General features: G+C 39.3%; 1 protein-coding gene across 1 annotated transcript in view; it reads right to left on the reverse strand.

The window, feature by feature from the left end:
• The window catches only part of BMPR1B (bone morphogenetic protein receptor type 1B), a 105,625-nt gene extending 90,676 nt beyond the window's left edge, over positions 1-14,949 (reverse strand). Inside the window, exon 1 of the mRNA XM_065404550.1 lies at positions 14,877-14,949. Coding sequence (XP_065260622.1) covers positions 14,877-14,949 — 73 coding nt within the window. The remainder of the gene's footprint in view (positions 1-14,876) is intronic.
• Positions 14,950-18,730: the final 3,781 nt, after the last annotated feature.

Genomic DNA, 18,730 nt, shown 5'->3' on the forward strand with positions numbered 1-18,730 from the left:
CTCACAGCTGCAACTGAAGTCTTGGGAGCTGTGCTCTGAATATTATTAAGAGCTTTATAATGCAAAGTACTCTAACAAATCAGGTCCTAGGGTGCCTCAAAGTGGGCACCCAAAAATAGTCAATACTATTTATCTCTCTGTGCCTCTGAAAAATGGGTATAATACCACCTCCTCACCTCACCGGGATGTGGTGAAGATAAATTAATGTTTATGAAGCACTCAGGTATTATAGTGCCATAGAAACACCCCCGAGGAAATTAACAATTCTGTCTTCAGAGCAGGGTTTGAAAAGTGGGGAGAAAATAAGGTCTAGGGCCATATGCTGAACAACAAGGAGGAAACAAAATATTGAATAACTGCTCATTAAGTGAATACCATCCATTTTGTGCACTGAATGAGGCAAGGGTGCTGTGAAAAAAATAGTATGGGATCATGTAAGACTCCATCATAATGCATACACATAAGGGGGGCGAATTAAGGTTGCACAGACATTTTCTAACTTTTGAGTGTTTGACTTTTTGACCTGAATCGTGTTCTTTTAACATAGTTTGTGTGCGTATACTACTAAATAGTTACTTAGAATTCAGCTTACCTAGGGCTGTGGCAGATTCTCTATCACTCATAGTCTTTAAATTGTCTTTCTAAAAGATATGCTCTAATTCCACTACAAGTTATTGGGCTTGATACAGGAATCACTTGGTGAAATTTTATGGCCTACCTTATGCACGAGGTTCAGATTGGATTATTGTGATGGATCTCTCTGGCCTATCAATCTAGTCTGGATGATTTATGTTATTATAGACACTTTTCTCCCCCGTACCTCTCCCACTGCTCTTGGAATGGCAGCCAGAAGGCTGTTGTCATCTTCCAAATGTGGGTCAGTTCATAGCTAGGCATGGGTGTGGGGGGGGACTCATGGTGGTAGAATGGGGAACAACACCTCCCACAGTCCCTAGGGAGAGACTGATTTGATTTTAGAGTGAGCTGCCATATTGACCTTGCAAGAAGAGAGAGACGGGCATCTAATAGGAAACAAGCTGGTAGAAAGAGACTGAAGTCTGCCCTGAGTGGGCTGCCACAGGGTTGCAAAATACCCTACAAGCAGGTTGATCCAATTAGCTTAATGAGAGATGTGGAAAAGAACAGCCCAGTAACTGGGTTATTTATTTAGATATGGCCCTTGTCACTACAGTATGTGAGTGCCACACAGTTTATTAATCTCACAATAAGCCTATGAGGTCAGGATGTATTATCTCCATTTTATAAATGGGAACCTGAAGCACAGAGAGACAGACTTTCATAAAGAAATGCAGGAAGTCGGTGGCAGAGCTGCGGATTGAACCTAGGGCTCCTAACTCCCACTCCAATGACTTAACCACAAGAGCATCCTTCCAAGGTCACTAGAGGAGCTAGAGCAGAAATTCATGCATTCAGGAAGTGAGGCAGTAAGAAGATTTATTTCCATGGATAAAGGCCATTCTCTATTAATACAGAGAAGGGTAACAATAAACAGGCAAGTAAAATTTGAAAAGCATTAGCATTGGCTGACTTACGACATTTGATTCTTGATTGAAAATGGTTGCAGTAACAGGCATGACATTTCCTTTCCCCATTTTTTATCTCTTTTTTTAATGCTGTCTCATATACCAAAAGCAATAACGCATTTAAAACTACAGGAGCATAAAAATTTTTAAGCCTGATATACAATAAGGAAAAAAAACCTTGCCATTTTAGCTAACAGCTTCATAAGGACAAATTGCTGTAAAGCATTCATACTACATCTTTAATTAGCTCCTAAAACCATGAAGTATCAAACACAAGACTTAAAGCTAAACCACAGAATCAAAGAGAACGCACTCACACAGCTGTTCAAATCCAAAGCCGGGACTTGCTATCCCATTAGAAGTAATGTATAGTTTGGAGAGGCAGTGAAAACTGTACACCATCTACGGTAATTTGCTCACTAAAGCCACTTGCCAAATGTTCATAAACATGCCTACTGCAAGTGCACAATGCTGCTCTGAAACCCACCTGTCTAAATCTGTGGGATCCAAATACAATTTACCAAAATAAATGAATAAAACACATGAAATATCTGTCGGCACTCTACAAAGAAAAGGTACAATTAAGCGTGTACTTTTAGCATTAAGAAATAAAATATAAAGGTGCCAGGGCTCTTTCTCAGCAAATTCTGCTGTCTAGGGTTTTAGAGCTGCAGATGACATTCCTTGCTTGCACTCCAAATAGTTGAGAGAATTTACAAATTAATCACTTTCATTCTTACAATATTTGTGGGAAAACAGAAGGTTACGTCTCCATTTAAACAAATTTGTTTTAGCAACAGTATTTTGTCCTTCCCATACCCACCAACAGTGCCTGTCATCTTCCCTATAGTACCTAAAATAATAAGCAGAGTTATTTTTGGCACAAAAGGAACTACATGGCATTTTACTTCATTTTAACTGCGTTCATGCTAGTAGAATAATGGTTCAGTATTTGTACAAGATTCAAGTGAAGTGATTTAACTAGCAACCTGTTTAGGGCTGTAAAGATAATTAATTAAAACAGAATTATTCAAAGACATTGGCTGTGCATTTTATAAGTTATCACAACTCTGTGGCATTGTATTTTATTACTGATGGGTTTTGGTTGTTGTTCTCTGGTTATCTTGGTTATCTATATAGAACATTTAAGCAATACAAACCCAGTACACAGCAAAGGACAGTCTAGCTTTTTTGTTTTCTAAGGGAGCTTTTTGAGTAATCCATGAAAAAGCCACAAAACCATATTTTAAAACCTAAAATGGCACCATCGAGTTAAAAATCAGGGGCCAGATCCTCAGCTGGTGTAATTTAATGCAGTTCCATTGAATTCAGAGGTATATCGATTTATATCAACAAGGTTCTGGCCCTACATGTTTAAAACTAATGATGGGATTTTCAAAAGCACACCGCATTGGCCTAACTTTGTCCCCCTGAAGCAATGGGAGTATTACCATTGGATTCAATAGGAGCAGTGTTAGACAATCCTGAGTGCTTTTGAAAATCATGTACTAAGGGTTTGCCTACATGGGAAAACTGAATGGCAGAAACACAGTGGTATAATTATGTTGTAGACAAGCCCATTCCTGTCATAGGTCACAAACAAGGCCTTACAATATTAACAAAGAAATAATTGCACTGTTATAATTTACTCTTCACTATTTATGTTGTTTGTTTATATTTCTCAACTCTAGACCAATAAAAATAGACTACTCACTTTCAACTTTTGTTTATAGCCAGCTTCCAGTCAGTTACACATGCCTGCATGCCTATGCTCATGAATTGGTAGGGAAACGTATGGGGTGTTCTTTCCCTTTTTTTTTTTTTTAAAGAAACATGTTCCCATTGGAATCCCCCCCCCCACCCCAAAGTCATAAAATGTTTCAATGATTTTAGGATTATTAAGTTTACAAAATCTAAAATTTAGGCCCAATTGGACGCGATAGTATCTCTCTAATTTTCCCCAAATGTATTATAAATTAAAATATATTGTACCCTCTGACCAATCCAAATGCATCACTGACCTTCAAAACATATATAAAAATTACCTAGATGAAGAATGCAAAATCAGAAATAGAAAAGATCTACAGTGTAAGGTCATTAAGTCCATTCTCCTTTGTGTTTGTGTTCAACTGCATAAAACTAAACTTCTAGACTTTCATTCAGTAAAAAAACAACAACCCCAAAAAAGGGGTGGAGGGGGGAGGTGAGAAAATCACCAAGTTTGTCTGTAAGGGGAGAATTTTCAAAAGAGACAGAATGACTAGGTGCAGAAGTCTCATTGTCACTTTGAGACATGGTATTTACACTACAGAAATCATTTGAAAATTCTACCCTAAAATGTTAAACATTACTGAGGGATAGATACAGCTGAATGAAGTGTGAACCATTTTTATTCTTTAATTAACAGTAAGACATTATCAACATTGCCAAGCCCCAGTGTTCAAAAATCATGAATCCATTCTGTTCCCCATCCCCTCAGAGTGGACCAGAAAATCATGCAATTGTAGAAAATATATATTGCCAAGTGGGGGGAGGGATTGCCTTCTAGTTTTTGGGCCTTCAAAGAACACTTGGTTCACATTTTCAAGCATTTCTCATCATTAGAGCAGAACACTTTTTTAAAAAACAAAAGATGTGGTTCTCAGGTAACCACAGAACTCCAGGATTTATGAAAAACAAAATACTGTGAAAACTGGAAACGCTAGAAACTGACTGGTTATAGGTTCCCCTCTGTGCGATCTGCAGAGGATAATGATTTGTTACAGCCCCTCAGCTACAGAGCCTTGCCTTTTTAGCTCAAGCTGCAGCAGTTCATGCTTTTCACTCTGAAGGTCCCCAGTTCCACCCATGTTGTGCTGGGCAAGATGGTAGCTGCCACGATTGCATTATTCTCATTTGCAGGAGAAAACTGATATGAAGGTGATGGCTGCCTTTTTGTACTCCCTCCCACCTTTCGAACGCAAGAAATGTTAACAACTTCTGATACACTAGAATAGCTAGAATAAGCAACGAAATGAAAAAGCCCTATAGGAACTACTGCAGACTGTTCCCTCCCTACCCCCTAATTTTTACAGCAGGTGCTGCTTCTCGGTGCATACATTTGGTAATACAGGTCTGTCTCATCTTACGCTGGGGTTATGTTCCGCAGTCAGCGCCTAAAGCGAAAATCGCGTATAGTCAAAATTACATTGAGTGTAATGGCGGGTGAAATCGCCTACACTACAGAAACAGTATTTAAATTGTTATTTTTCTCTTTTTTGTTTTGTTTTGTTTTTTGTTTTTTCCAACCGTGTAAAGCTGAAACCGCGCATGTTAAATGCGCCTAAGATGCGACAGACCTGTATAAATATGAAACAATAAGCAGCCAAGGACATAGAAATAATGAAAATACTACACCTCTACCTCGATATAACACGACCCGATATAACACGAATTTGGATATAATGCGGTAAAGCAGTGCACCGGGGTGGGGCGGGGCTGCGCGCTCTGGCGGATCAAAGCAAGTTCGATATAACGTGGTTTCACCTATAACGCGGTAAGATTTTTTGGCTCCCGAGGACAGAGTTATATCGGGGTAGAGGTGTACTTTATGTGGCTATTTAGGATTGAATTCTCAAAGGAATGTGAAGAACATCCATTTAACAAATAGCAGAACTTGTGAATATACAGAGATTCCAGTCAACCGCTTTGAAAATTGACCCTGGAGAAAATGCTGACCCACCTTGAAACAAAAACTCATTCAAAAATTAATGCCATTAATGAACATTTTAAAAGTAGGGCAATACTTTTGCTACATTTCTGAGTCCTTGAATATTTCAAATGGACAACCTTCAATGGGTGGACTTAACCATTCAATGTGCGTCAAAATCTGCTTTATTGACAATTTTTTTAAAAAGGAAAAGAAGGTAATTTGTTCAATAATACTGAGATTTCATCTCTCACCTAATCACACAGGAAACAGTAGTATAATGTGATACTGATTTAAACAATGTGCATTCCGACTTAAAATCAAAATGCAGAAGTATTTGGGTTCAGCTTCCAGCAGCTAACTTGCACTATGGTGGACTAAACCAGAGCAAATGCTAAAAAAAAATCTCTGTATCTCGGGATATGGGGTTAATTCAGTCTAGCAAAATAGCAAACTCTATGACCTTAGGAGCACCCTGTTGAGTCAATCTGATGCCAGATGCTGCTACTCTGTATGAAAATGCTGTGTAACTACTGCTGGGTCATATTAGCAGGTAGTTGTTAACTTCAACCATGTTATAAGGAGGGTAGGAGTATCCACCTGGGCAGAGAGAACGATGATGAAATCAAGCAGAAACCAAAACTGTGGAGAAAGTGTAAGGTTATGTTTATTTTTCCTTTTTCCTTTAATTTCCAATAAAGGCAAACCCAGAAAAGGGGAAAATTTGGACTATATATAGTTTGTGCATATTCAGTTCAGAGCACGGTGGGATCTACACCTGAGTACACCCAGTATCTTTATTTCTTTAGGCAATGTATTTAATTATAATACAGAAGTAGCTTCATTTTTTAATATTGCATAGAAAATAGAATCAGACTGTTAATACATTTCAGAAAATGTAGGTTTTGTTAATCATGGCCACTTCTGCACAAAGTTAGCTAACATGAACAGCGAACGAGGTATTGTAGAGATCTCCCTTTCTGGTTAAGGTCCAGGCGAAGGCTAGTCCAAATGAGTTACTAAAGATTTCTCACAGTTTAATTCACCATACACCATTTTCTTCTATGAGCCCCACAGATAGCCATTATGAAATTGGACCAACATTACTGCTGCTTTTACTGATCAGGAGGAGAGCCCAAAAAGCAGCTATGTATTGCCCAGGCACAGTACAACATTCTCCACTAGAAGCCTGAATTTCATCAACCCAGTAAGAGAGAGAGACTGAGACACTTGTTCCTGAACCTGAGCCTTTTATGCTGCACCTCCCAATACTACAGCAAAGCCACCAAACCAACCAACTACAATTCTGCTGTTGGCAAGAAATACAAATTTGCTAGAAATCCCTTGCAAATGAAACCCAGCTGAAGTCTGGGTTTAAGCAGAATACCAGATGTCTCCTACACTGTGTGGCTTTGATAGGTTAAATTGAGCATAAGAAAGAGATGAAATATTTATGAAAATTAAATTTGTAGGATGCATGTCAGTAAGCCTGAGAAACACTTTTTCGAATGACGACAGGAAACCACATTTTTCACCCAAACAGGTTAGGTTATAGCACTCGTATTCACATGAGTCTCTGAAATGATTATGTTTCATGCAAGCTGCTTAGCTTTTATTCAAACCATGCATTCCAGAAACAACTAATTCTAGTATATCAAGCATTTCTAAACTACATGCATAAATGAAATTTTATGCATTGCCCCCCCCCCCTTTTTTTTTGCACAAAAGTTTAGCATTTTGGAGACTGGCACACAGTCAAAATCACGTAAGGTATTACTCATGCCGTGATACTGTACATTTGACATCCAGTATCAATGGAATGAAAAAAATGAACTACTGTACATTTAAGGGAACATCATTAGTTAAGCAGCTAATCTGATCAAAATGCATACACTTGACTTTCAGATGCTCTCTTCTTCAAATGCCATACAATTTTAATTAAGTGACTTTCTAAAAATACCCATGAAACCAAAAGAGAATTTTGGGAATGGGTACAATGACAAAAATACAACATTAATTTAAATAAAATCTGGGACTAAGTGGTTTAGAGGATTGATAATAAATTAATAAATAAATTAATGGAGATATCCTATCTCCTAGGACTGGAAGGGACCTTGAAAGGTCATCGAGTCCAGTCCCCTGCCTTCACTAGCAGGACCAAGTACTGATTTTGCCCCAGATCCCTAAGTGGCCCCCTCAAGGATTGAACTCACAACCCTTGGTTTAGCAGGTCAATGCTCAAACCACTGAGCTATCCCTCCTAACTTTAGAGCACCTTTTCAAAGATCAGTAATTTACCACCCAATTGCTTAATGGTGGCCTATTTGAGATGACCATGATGGCATCAGTCAATTTCCCAACAGAAAATGTTCACATCAAAGGCCAACAGAACAACTGGCAGTTCTATACGGTCTGAGTCCTGCCTATCTCAGCACACCCTCTTTACCTATGCTAAGTGTTGTCAGTGAAGATGAACAATAGCTCATCTATTAATGGCCCAGATTTGAACTCTTTCAGACATTCTTGCTAGAAGGTCTTCAGCGATGCAATTCACTTCCCCTACTATTGGACTGACAGAGCCCAGAATTTTTGACCTTTATTGTATGCTGGTTATTTCTTCACTCAGATACACCTCTACCCCAATATAACGCGACCCGATATATCACGAATTCGGATATAACGCGGTAAAGCAGCGCTCTTGGGGGGGGGCCAGAGCTGTGCACTCCGGCGGATCAAAGCAAGTTCAATATAACGTCGTTTCTCCTATAATACGGTACGATTTTTTGGCTCCCGAGGACAGCGTTATATCGGGGTACAGGTGTATGTGCTTGAGTTCTGGCTTAACTGAATTAAATATCCACAAAGATTAACTCCCCAAGCATATCAGCTGACGTTATCTGTGTGGAGTTAATTTTTGTGGATATTTAGCAATCTGCTATTTTGAGAAATTTGCTTGGTATAAATGTCCAAGTGCTTAGGGAATGGACAATGGGTGCAGCTTTATTAATTAAAAAAAATAAGATATGAAATTAAGCAAAAACCAAGGATTGAAAGGGGGAATGTACACAGAACTCACTTCTAAGTGGTCCTTTATATCTAAGACACATTAAGTGGGCAGTGTGGGTAAATGTGCACTGACACTGCTAATATTATACCTATTTTGTGGATTAACAGAGGGCCGCAGTTTCCAGGGCTGTCAGTCCAGTACTTTTCACACAAAAATTAACAGGCCCCTGACCTCAGTGAACTAGAAACACATAAAAATCAAACCTTTCCCACTGAAATTGTAACAACACGTGTACTGTAAAAACTCCTTCCGTTGATTTTACTGTGTATCTGGCCATTAGGTGAACCTGGCCAATGGAACAACTACGCAGTTCTCTCCCCAAAGAGGTCAACTATTTATATCAAGAAACACAGTAGGCAACATACTCTGTATTTTCCCAATCTCTTTCAAAAGAAAGGTACAAATTGTTTAATTCTCTTTTGATGTAATGTTTATGTAGTAAGAACAGGATGCATTTATTCTGCAAAGCCAATAGGGTGTCAGGATTCAGCACAGTAAGACTAATATGCATTCATGCTGCACATTTTCCATTCTATTTGCATTAACATTTTGTGGTTGAGGCAATAGTGTAATAAATTGCTGATACATCATCAGGGCTATTCTCATGATATCAAACTAGCTCCACAATCCTACTAATATGTCATAGCAATCAAAATGACGCTTTGTAGTATGCAACATTGAAGAAGCCAGCAAGCAAACTCATTTGGTTTCTTTCCCCAAAGACAGGATGCTCTTGATAAGCAGCTTCAAAATAAAAACACAATAAAAAAGGTCTTACAATAGAATATCCAAATACTGTGGTTAGAAATGAGCACCAAATAATAGGCATTCCATTCATCAGCTTAATTAATGTATTTCATACTAGCCATATCAAATTATTTAGTCTTAATATCAAAATTTGCAAGTTCAAGTAATGTGGATATTTTCATTGTCAAAATGAAAAAAAAAAACCCACACGTATGCCTTTGTATCGTCTGCAGTGAACTGTTTTCAGGATAACACCTATATTTAATATAATGAAGAAAGCAAAAAAGAAAGAGTTGAGATGCAAAAATTTTCCATTTTCCCCCTAGGTGAAGTGCAGTGGAGATCAGATTTCGAGCATCTGTGATGCTCACCACAAGTTGCTTTTACTGCCGATTAATAGCTGGAGATTAATAGCTGGGAATGCCACATAATAGCTGTAGTATAAAACTCTTAAACACACAACCATGGTTATGTATTTAACAGCTGTGTCAGCCTTAACTGTTGAAACTTCCAGTATATTTTGCCATATGGTAACCAGGATCATTTTACACTTTAAAATTATTACTTTAAATGCATGTCATATAAATATACTGCATATCTACTTCTAAAGCAATATATTCTAGGGACCAATTATCCTCATGTTCCTTGATTCATCCTTCAGCTTTCAGGTTACTGAACAAAGTTGACTTGTGTATCATGACTAAGAGTTTCTGGGTTTTCAGCTGGGGAGTTTTACAATACACTGGCTATGAGCACTTATTACAGTTTGGGAGGAGGAGGTCTGGAACTTTGCCAGACAACAGCTAGGCCAGCAGGTGAACATTAGTTTTTTGGATCAGACTGAAGTATGGTACTCCCTGCTAAACCCCTCGGGCAGTGAACTGCATGACAAGTAATTATACCAAGGAATTTTGTTGCATCAGGTTTATATATTCGCCAGATTGCTATTGTAATTAACAACTGGTTCCTTACTCAAAATCTCTGTAGCTTTAACACACATGCAGTACAGAACTTTCAGTCCTAAAGGTGGTCCTCTTCAGACCACAGGGATAAGCCTACCAGCAGGGAGTAATGCAGGGGTAAAGCTTGGACTGCCAGTGCCTACAACATACTTGTCTCCTGGACTTTAATCCTACACTTTTCACAAACACTACATTCATTTTAATTCATTTTTAAAAGCAACCCCCCGCCAATTTCTCCATGGCTTCCAGATAATGATTCAGGACCAGAGTGGTGTATGTCCTGCATGCCCATGAAGAGAAGTAAGGCACTCCCTTATGCCCCTGTGCTGACTACCATCATCACAGGTATCAGCATGGACGAAAACAGCCTTTGCTGAGCCACAATTCTCCCCACACTCCACCTAAGCGGGCATGGGAGTGGTTAGAGCCTGGGCTCCACTCCCAAAGTGTGCTGGGGGGGGTCGTACGCTGTGCCAGGTGCCAGAGTGATGCAAGATACGTCATCCTCTGGACCAGAGAGAAAACCACAAGGCGGCCTGCAACTTCTCAGTCACAATCAGCTTTTTGGTATGTTCCTGGGTCACTTCAACTATGCATTGCCTCCCGTATGTGGGGTTTGTGACAAAGCGCCTCTTTAGCCCATAACATATCTTTATAACTCAGCCTGCACTGCAGTTATTTCTTACCACAGCTTTTTTCTTTCTATAATAATGAGCGGGGCTTTGTTAGTTATTGGGTGGCCCACACTTTTCCTAAAAGACTAAGCTGTTTCAAGGACTTGTCATCATTTTCCCCTTTACAGCACAACCCTTTACTTCCCTTTATACAGCTCAGTCAGCATTTTCTCTTCTTGGTGTCCAATTAGACCAGCTGTGCACTTGTTTTACATTCTTGAATTTTCAACCACCAAATGCATTTCCTAAGCCTCTTTCTGAAAAGTGAAAAATTCTTGCCAAAGCAGACTCCTGAGGTTTAAACGTTCTCTCAAATATTTCTATGAAAGATTTTTCTCAAAATTTTAAATTGTAAGTAGCACACAGTACAAATTCCAGAAAATAAGTTTGGCAATTTGAGTTGATGAGCCGCTTTGCTCTCCAATTCAAGATGGCCTTTTGTCCCTCTACAGCAAATAAATAAATAAGCAAGCAAGCAAGCCCAATGGGACAAAGTCTGCTATTAGATTCATGGCACAACTGCTTCTGAAATTAGCAAAAGTGGGCAAAATTTGGCCCCAAATCAGACTAGCTTCCTAATATTGACACCTATTAGAGTACAGAATAATCGTCCAAGGGAAGTAGTGTGGAAGCACCATCTCTTGAGATGTTTTGAATTAGACTGGACCAAACCTCGGGAAATACCTGGCAGGGAAGAACTCTGTACTATCTAGATGCAGAATTGTTTTTTACTTAGGCTATGTGTCTGCTGCAAATGGAGGGGTGCTGCAGCTCACATAAGCAAACTCTCATGCTAGTGTTAATTTAGCTAGCCCAGCTACAAATAGCAGTGAAGACATGGCGGCACAGGCTCTGCAAGTCCAATCAGAACCCTGGGTACATACTCATGTTCCCAGCCCATGCCAGGGTCCATGCAGCCAGGTCTTCACTAATATTGTTAGCCCACCAGGTAAATTAAAGCTAGTGATGCCTATGAGAGCTGCAATCACCCTTCCGACTGAAATGTAGAGCTACTTTTAGATTGTTCTGTGGTTGTACAGTGCCTAGCACAACAGGTCCCTGATGCAAGACCGGAGCTACTGCAATACAAAATAAAAGTATAATCTTTATTGTACATGCCCTACTTCTATACACTTCTTTAAAGTATATTTCCCCATAAACTACCCTGAGGATGTATTTTTCACAACTTCAGTTGTCAACTAGCGTGTCATCTTTTCAATTTGTTAAAGATCTGGGGACAGATCCCAACCTACAGAACAGATCCTTTTCATTGCTGCAGTAGTCTCTGCTTCCATATTTAAAGGCAGAGGGCAAATTTTCACTCCTGGGAGCCTGAAGTTAAACTCTTAAATCCATATTTAGACACCTAAAGAGAAATCAGCTGATTTTCAAAGAGGAAAAACAGCTCTCATTGACTATGTGGAATTTGTGGGTGCTCAGCACAGTTGGAAATAAGATCACTTGTCTAGGTGATTACATTTCTATTAAGGAGCCTAACTTACAGGCACCCAGGTACGAATATTTTGGGCAGAGACAGTACAATATTTAAATAATAAAAAGACGCTGCAATACAGTCTAAACCTTGGTTGCACAAGTATACAAGCAATAAAGAGAGGAGGAAGGCATTGCAACACACGAACAACAGGCCCCAGGCCATCACAATATGCAAGAACGTGGCAGCACCTATGCTATATGAAGTACAGTATGCACCAAGGTCTAACTGAGGCATGGCTTGTTGGACTATTAAATAGGCTTGTGGTTAGAAGTTGAGTAGGTGAGTGAACTTGCTGTAATGAGCATGAGCACTGACTGATAAAGATACCTGAGGGCATGCTGCTCTTGCTCAGAGGAAAGGTAACAGCCAAACAGTCCTCCAAAAACAACCTGGCCTGAGACAGCAAGATGCCCCAAGCTAAGCATGCTGCTGGTTACTAGTCACTACAAACATTGTGTAGGCATCACCAGTCAAGACAGGATTTGACCCTTATCTGGCAAGATGTGGAGACAATGTTCCAAATGTAACACATGGATTCATAAATAGTTGTGTTTGTGATATGGTATGAGGTGGTCTTCTGCCAATAACATCGAATCATAGGACTGCAAAGAACCTCGAGAGGTCTACTAGTCCAGTCCCCTGCACTCATGGCAGGATTAAATATTATCTAAACCATCCACGACAGGTGTTTGTATAACCTGCCTTAAAAATCTCTAATGATGGAGATTCCACAACCTCCCTAGGCAATTTATTTCAGTGCTTAACCACCCTGACAGTTAGGAAGTTTTTCCTAATGTCCAAGCTAAACCACCCTTGCTGAAATTTAAGTCCATTGTAATTATGCTGTCAATAAGATGAATAATTCTAGATTATTTTCTTTTTGATTCATTTTTATCCATTTGAAATGCCCTAATAAGACAAGCAAACTGGGACTCTTATGGCTGAAAAATGGTGTGCATATCTTTCACCAATCCACTGCAAGTTTCCTCTATCAATCAGTCCATGCCCGTACAGATGCCTGTATCTCAGAATATGTGTCTTCCTTGAGAGTCCATCAAACCATTAAGATTCTGTGTGTCTTTTATAAAAAGGCCAAGGATCTGGCCCTGAAATATGGTCCATGTATCCAAAACCTATTAGAGGTTGCTTCAGCAAATTTAAATGCTTTTTTTTTTTTTTTTTTTTTTTTAAACAAAACTCCTATACTTTTCAGGTAACCCAAGAACCCTTTCTTTTCCCAAGAGTTCATCAGAGATAAAGAATAAGGGCACAGAGCAGACTCATGAAGTTAATTTTCTCCTACTGACTACTACCTTCTTGCCACACATTAAATCTTTGAGAGCAAATTGACTATACAAAGGTACTACTGCTGTTTCTTCTGGCCATTAGATTTAACTGTATCATGTCCTATTAGGGAGCCAGAGTAAGATTCCCTAAAGCACCGGAAAACCCCCCCCAAAAAACCCCACCAAACAAAAAATCCCCAAAAACAAACCACATGTCCAGTACTGAAGGATTGTAGGTGAGTCACAGAAAGTTTAAATGTTTAATAAACAGAAATGACTAATATATGGGGAGAGAGAAAAACCTTCCTTGTTGTGAATATTTATTTTTCTTTTTAGATGCGATAGTCCGCTTGCTAGCTAACTGCCGCAAGGTGAAAACAACCAACCAAAGGAAAAGGACCTTTTGCCATCTTTTCTGAAAGTGTACTACTTCAAAAAAAGTCTTTGAAAGCTGGCATAACATTTATAAGGAACGACAGTATGTGTATAAAACAAATTACTTTAAGCACATTTATCTGCTATTAAAAATATTTTCTCAATTATTGCACTTGCTTTCATACAGTGGTATTGTAAACACGTGAATTTCATGTAGCTTCCTTATCACACACTCGACAATGTATAATGCTATTGTGTCTCTGCTGTCAGTCATTCACAATTCTTCCTTATTACAACCTCTGCTTATTGCGCTTTCTGACTAGTAAATACTGCACTATTATAATTAGCCATATTCTTCATTTTTGCCTTTTAAAAGTGAAGTATGAAATCTATCAGTCCATATTATTGAACAAGCAAAATATGTTTCCTAATCCTTGTTTATTGATAAATCCTTAAAATGAGTGAAGTTAAGGAACAGCCTCTTAACATTATGAAATGTTCAAAGATAAAACTATATAACTCTATAATTAGTAATCTTTACCTGTTTCAATTTAATGCATTTGTTAGAAAAAAAATCTTTCTTTCTACCTGAGCAACAAATTTCTCATATATTGCATCAAAACTCTAACAGAAAACATCACTTGGAGCGGATATGTACTGCATCCCTAAACATGTTGGTTGATTCTACAAACTGTCTATTGAGAGCATCAATTGCATATTCAGGTCTAAATCAGATTAGAAAGTAATTTAGACAATTGCAGTCTCAATAAAAAACTTCTATTGTACCTCTCTGTAACTACTGTATCTCTCTGTAACTACCCTTTGAAATTCTGATTCCAATTCAGACATACTACTTACATATGCCATACAGGCAGTTAAAATACTGTACTTTCACAGACTGCACCATGGTTTGGAAATTCTTAAGCTGCGATTCCCCATGCTAAACTTTTCCTTTCATAATAAAATTGAACAGTTAGCTGTTATCTTTCAGCTCACCACCCTGTCATAATTACATTGTAGAACACTTTTTCTTCTTACCCTTGGTGTGCATGGAAAGTAGCACGATCAAGGAAATGTGAAGCTGCCAGTTTGATTCTTCCAGCCAACCCATTGCTGCAGGAGAGTAGTGATTCTGATTTGCCTGTGTTCTTCTGTTTCTTTTTCTTTTCTTATTTCAATTATAGTCCTGTGCTTCGCCTCTGTCAGATCCTCAGACGAGTCTGCCAGCAAGCCTGAGAGGAGAATGTGAAAGACAAGCCTGTTACAAACTGGTTCTGTCACCACATAGACCTCAATTGATCACCTCGTGGGGAGGACAACAAAAGGGCAGCAAGGATCCCAAGCTGGAGTGGATTCCTGAGACAGGAGCATGGATTGACTGCCCACACAGGGATTTGTGTAAACTTGGAAGCTGCAGCCGGAGTCTTTAACTCCCTCTTTACTTTACACATACAAAAAACAAAGCCCTGAAAATTCATATGAACTTTGTATTGCATTTTTCAACGAGATGTAAGCAAACCCCTCTTGTCAACTACTTACAAATTGTTTGTTTTATAAACTGAGCACTGCCTTTGGCTTTTGTTTTTACAGTCACACCAGCGTTTTCCTATGCACTTCCAATATTAAGGGAGAAATAAGGATTGCTCTGAAGCAATAACAGAAGACAGCTAAGAAAGAGAAGAAATATAGACTGTCTGTGTCTGCACACTGTCACTCAAAATGAAATTTTATTCCCCCCCCCCGTATGAACAGTGATTTATTGGAAAATTGCAATAAACAGATTTTTTAAAGGTCAGTGGATTCCTCATGTAACTGGACTCCTTTAAATTTATATAAATCACATGAAACTACTGTAAGTATATTAATGAATTAGAAATGCATACAGATTTCATTAAATCTCTCAACTGTGTGCCATTGGTCACAGTCGCAATACACACTTTTTGTATTCTGCTAGAGGCTACTCTATGTGTCAGAGTTCTAAATGACTGCTTTCTTCATTTTTATACAGATAAATATTTATTTCAGTTTGTTTGTTTATACACAACTGACGTCCTGGGGACAGATCCTTCACTAATATAAATTGATAAATCTCCAACTGACAGATTACACCCGCTAACGATCTGCTGCCTGCTTTGGTAAATGGAAACAGGAAGCAGATGTACAAACAATATTACGGTATCAAATATTAAAAGTTTGCGATCTTCACTTCTAAATAAAATTCAATAAAAACACTAAGTCCTGAAAAGGGAATGTAACCGGACCTCACTAATCCACACACAACAAAATTAATTGATGGTCTCACCATCTCTGAGCAAAGATTTAATAGCTGAGTACTCTAGTGAGGGCTCATATTGGTTATATATATTGACAAATATACTACAGTATTGTACAGTTATTAGTACATATTGATGTATTATCATTAATAATTAAAATACATTATAATTGTCTAAATAAATGAGCAAAGTACATTTTGTGATGCATTAGTCTTGCTTTTTTATAGTCTTTGTTCACTTAAGACCTGATACTGCCCCACTGAAATCAATGGGAGAAGGTTTCCAATTGATCTCGAAGGGCTAGATCCTGTCACCCATACTTGAATAGTACCTTACTCCACAAGTCATCCCATTGAAGCTCTTCAAGTAAGGGACCATCTTTTGGTTATATCTTTGTACATCACCTGGCAAAATGAAACCTAGATCCATGACTGGGACCCCTAGGTACTACCACTATGCAAATAAAGAATCAACAACAACAATGCAATAAATGCTACTCAGTGTGAGTAAGACTAATCTGGCCCACTGCTGGCAGAAAAGACCCTTGCTGGCCAATTAAAAAAATCAAGTAATAATACTGTCTGCCTCTCAGACTTCAGCGTGAATTAGTGAGATTCTACTGCATTGTATTTACTTTTTCTTTCCTTATATATTTTTTTATTTTAATTCTTTAGTGACTAACTACATTATACCAAATACACTAACAGAACATTCCGGCCATTCCCATCATTTTCCTTCATAAAATATATATAGATATACCTGCCTTCACTAGCAGGACCAAGTACTGATTTTTGCCCAAGATCCCTAAGTGGCCCCATCAAGGACTGAACTCACGACCCTGGGTTTAGCAAGCCAAATGCTCAAACCACTGAGCTATCCCTCCCCCCAGTACAGAAATAAAGAAACATGTATGTTCTCAGCCTCATCACCATCTGTTCTGAGATTCGCTGTACATTTTACACCATTTTTCATGGGAAAAACATGATCCTATCTCCTACTTTATTTTTAATATGTGTGTTTTACTTCAAAGGCATCTTTAAAGTTTCTCTCCAGAGCTCACATATCAAGCACGAGTGAAGCTTGGAATAATGGTTCATCAACTACTGACTTTTAAGTTTGTTTCTTTTACCAAAAAACCCAAACAAACAAACTCACTCATGACTATACCATATCCTTCACCAAATGTCTACAGAACAGCCCAGTCAAAACAGTGAGTGCCCGGATGAAACGGGAGATCCAAGTTCAAGATTTCAATTGGTACACTACCCCTAAAGGGAGTGACTTGAGCTGTTCTGTATCAACCTCTTGGGCTAGAAGAGTTGAGGAGCTGCAGAGGGGTGTTGGACATGGGTATTTTTGGGGGGAGGGGAGGTTGGTTAATAGCACAGTCACCATGGTATAAGTTTTTGTGAGTGAAGAGGACATCAAGAGGGGAGGGGGGAAATGGAGGATGGGAGCTATGATACTATACTGCCATTAGCAATAAATGCTTCAAATGCAGCCGTGTCAGTCTTAGAAGTATAGCTGTGAATTTGAAAGACAGCTATCAAACGGGGACAAGCTAATTTGAATACTTTAGAAATCCAAGGGGGACACATTTTGCCCCCAACCGCACTAAGGCCTGGTCTACACTAACCCCCAAATTCGAACTAAGATACGCAACTTCAGCTACGTGAATAACGTAGCTGAAGTCGACATACCTTAGTTCGAACTTACCGCGGTTCAGACGCGGTCCACACGCGGCAGGCAGGCTCCCCGTCGACTCCGCGGTACTCCTCTCGCCGAGCTGGAGTACCGCAGTCGACGGCGAGCGCTTCCGGGATCGATTTATCGCGTCCAGACCAGACGCGATAAATCGAACCCGGAACTTCGATTGCCAGCTGTCGAACTACCGCGGTAGTGTAGACCTGGCCTAACATCAAAAGGAGTTCCACATGCAGACTAAAGGGGGCATGTGTCCCTAAGATCAACGTTTAAGTCATGTTGGCATCCAGGTATAGATATCAACTCCCAGGGCTGCACTAGGAGAGGATTCTTGGACTCCCGACCTGTGGTTGAAGCAATCTTAGATGAAGCAGCCAGGCTGAGCCACAGATGGGGTTGCAGTGGCCAGCTGAGCGCTACTGGAAACCTGTTGAGATGGGCTCGAGGTAGCTGGACTGCCTGACTGAGCAACAAGATCAAAGATGGAGAAATAAGGAAAATACAAAAGTTCAGAGAGGTGGAGGGCTATGATGAAAAGCCTGCCTGGGAGACCCCCCAAAATTCTGACGTCTCCAAACACCATTAAGTACTAATCCACTTTTGGCAATCCCCTTTCGGTATAATTAAAAATCATAGCGGTTGTTAGTTTACCATCAGGGAAGGATGAATTCCTTTTGTGGCTAAAACACAGGGTGGGGAGCCAGTAGATCTCTCTATCTAAATTAGGTATTGCTAGAGTATCCATCATGTGAGTTATATTCCAGACTCTGCTACCGACTTACCCTGTGGCCATAAGGATCTAGGTAAGTGGCTCCGATCTGTGAAATATGAACAATATGGTACAGTACAAAGGGAAGTTATGATAGTTGAGCTGTGGAACACGGATGGGAGGAGGTCTCTGTTGGATTTGTGCTC

This window comes from Emys orbicularis, chromosome 5 (genome assembly GCF_028017835.1).
Source record: "Emys orbicularis isolate rEmyOrb1 chromosome 5, rEmyOrb1.hap1, whole genome shotgun sequence".
Taxonomy (NCBI): domain Eukaryota; kingdom Metazoa; phylum Chordata; order Testudines; family Emydidae; genus Emys; species Emys orbicularis.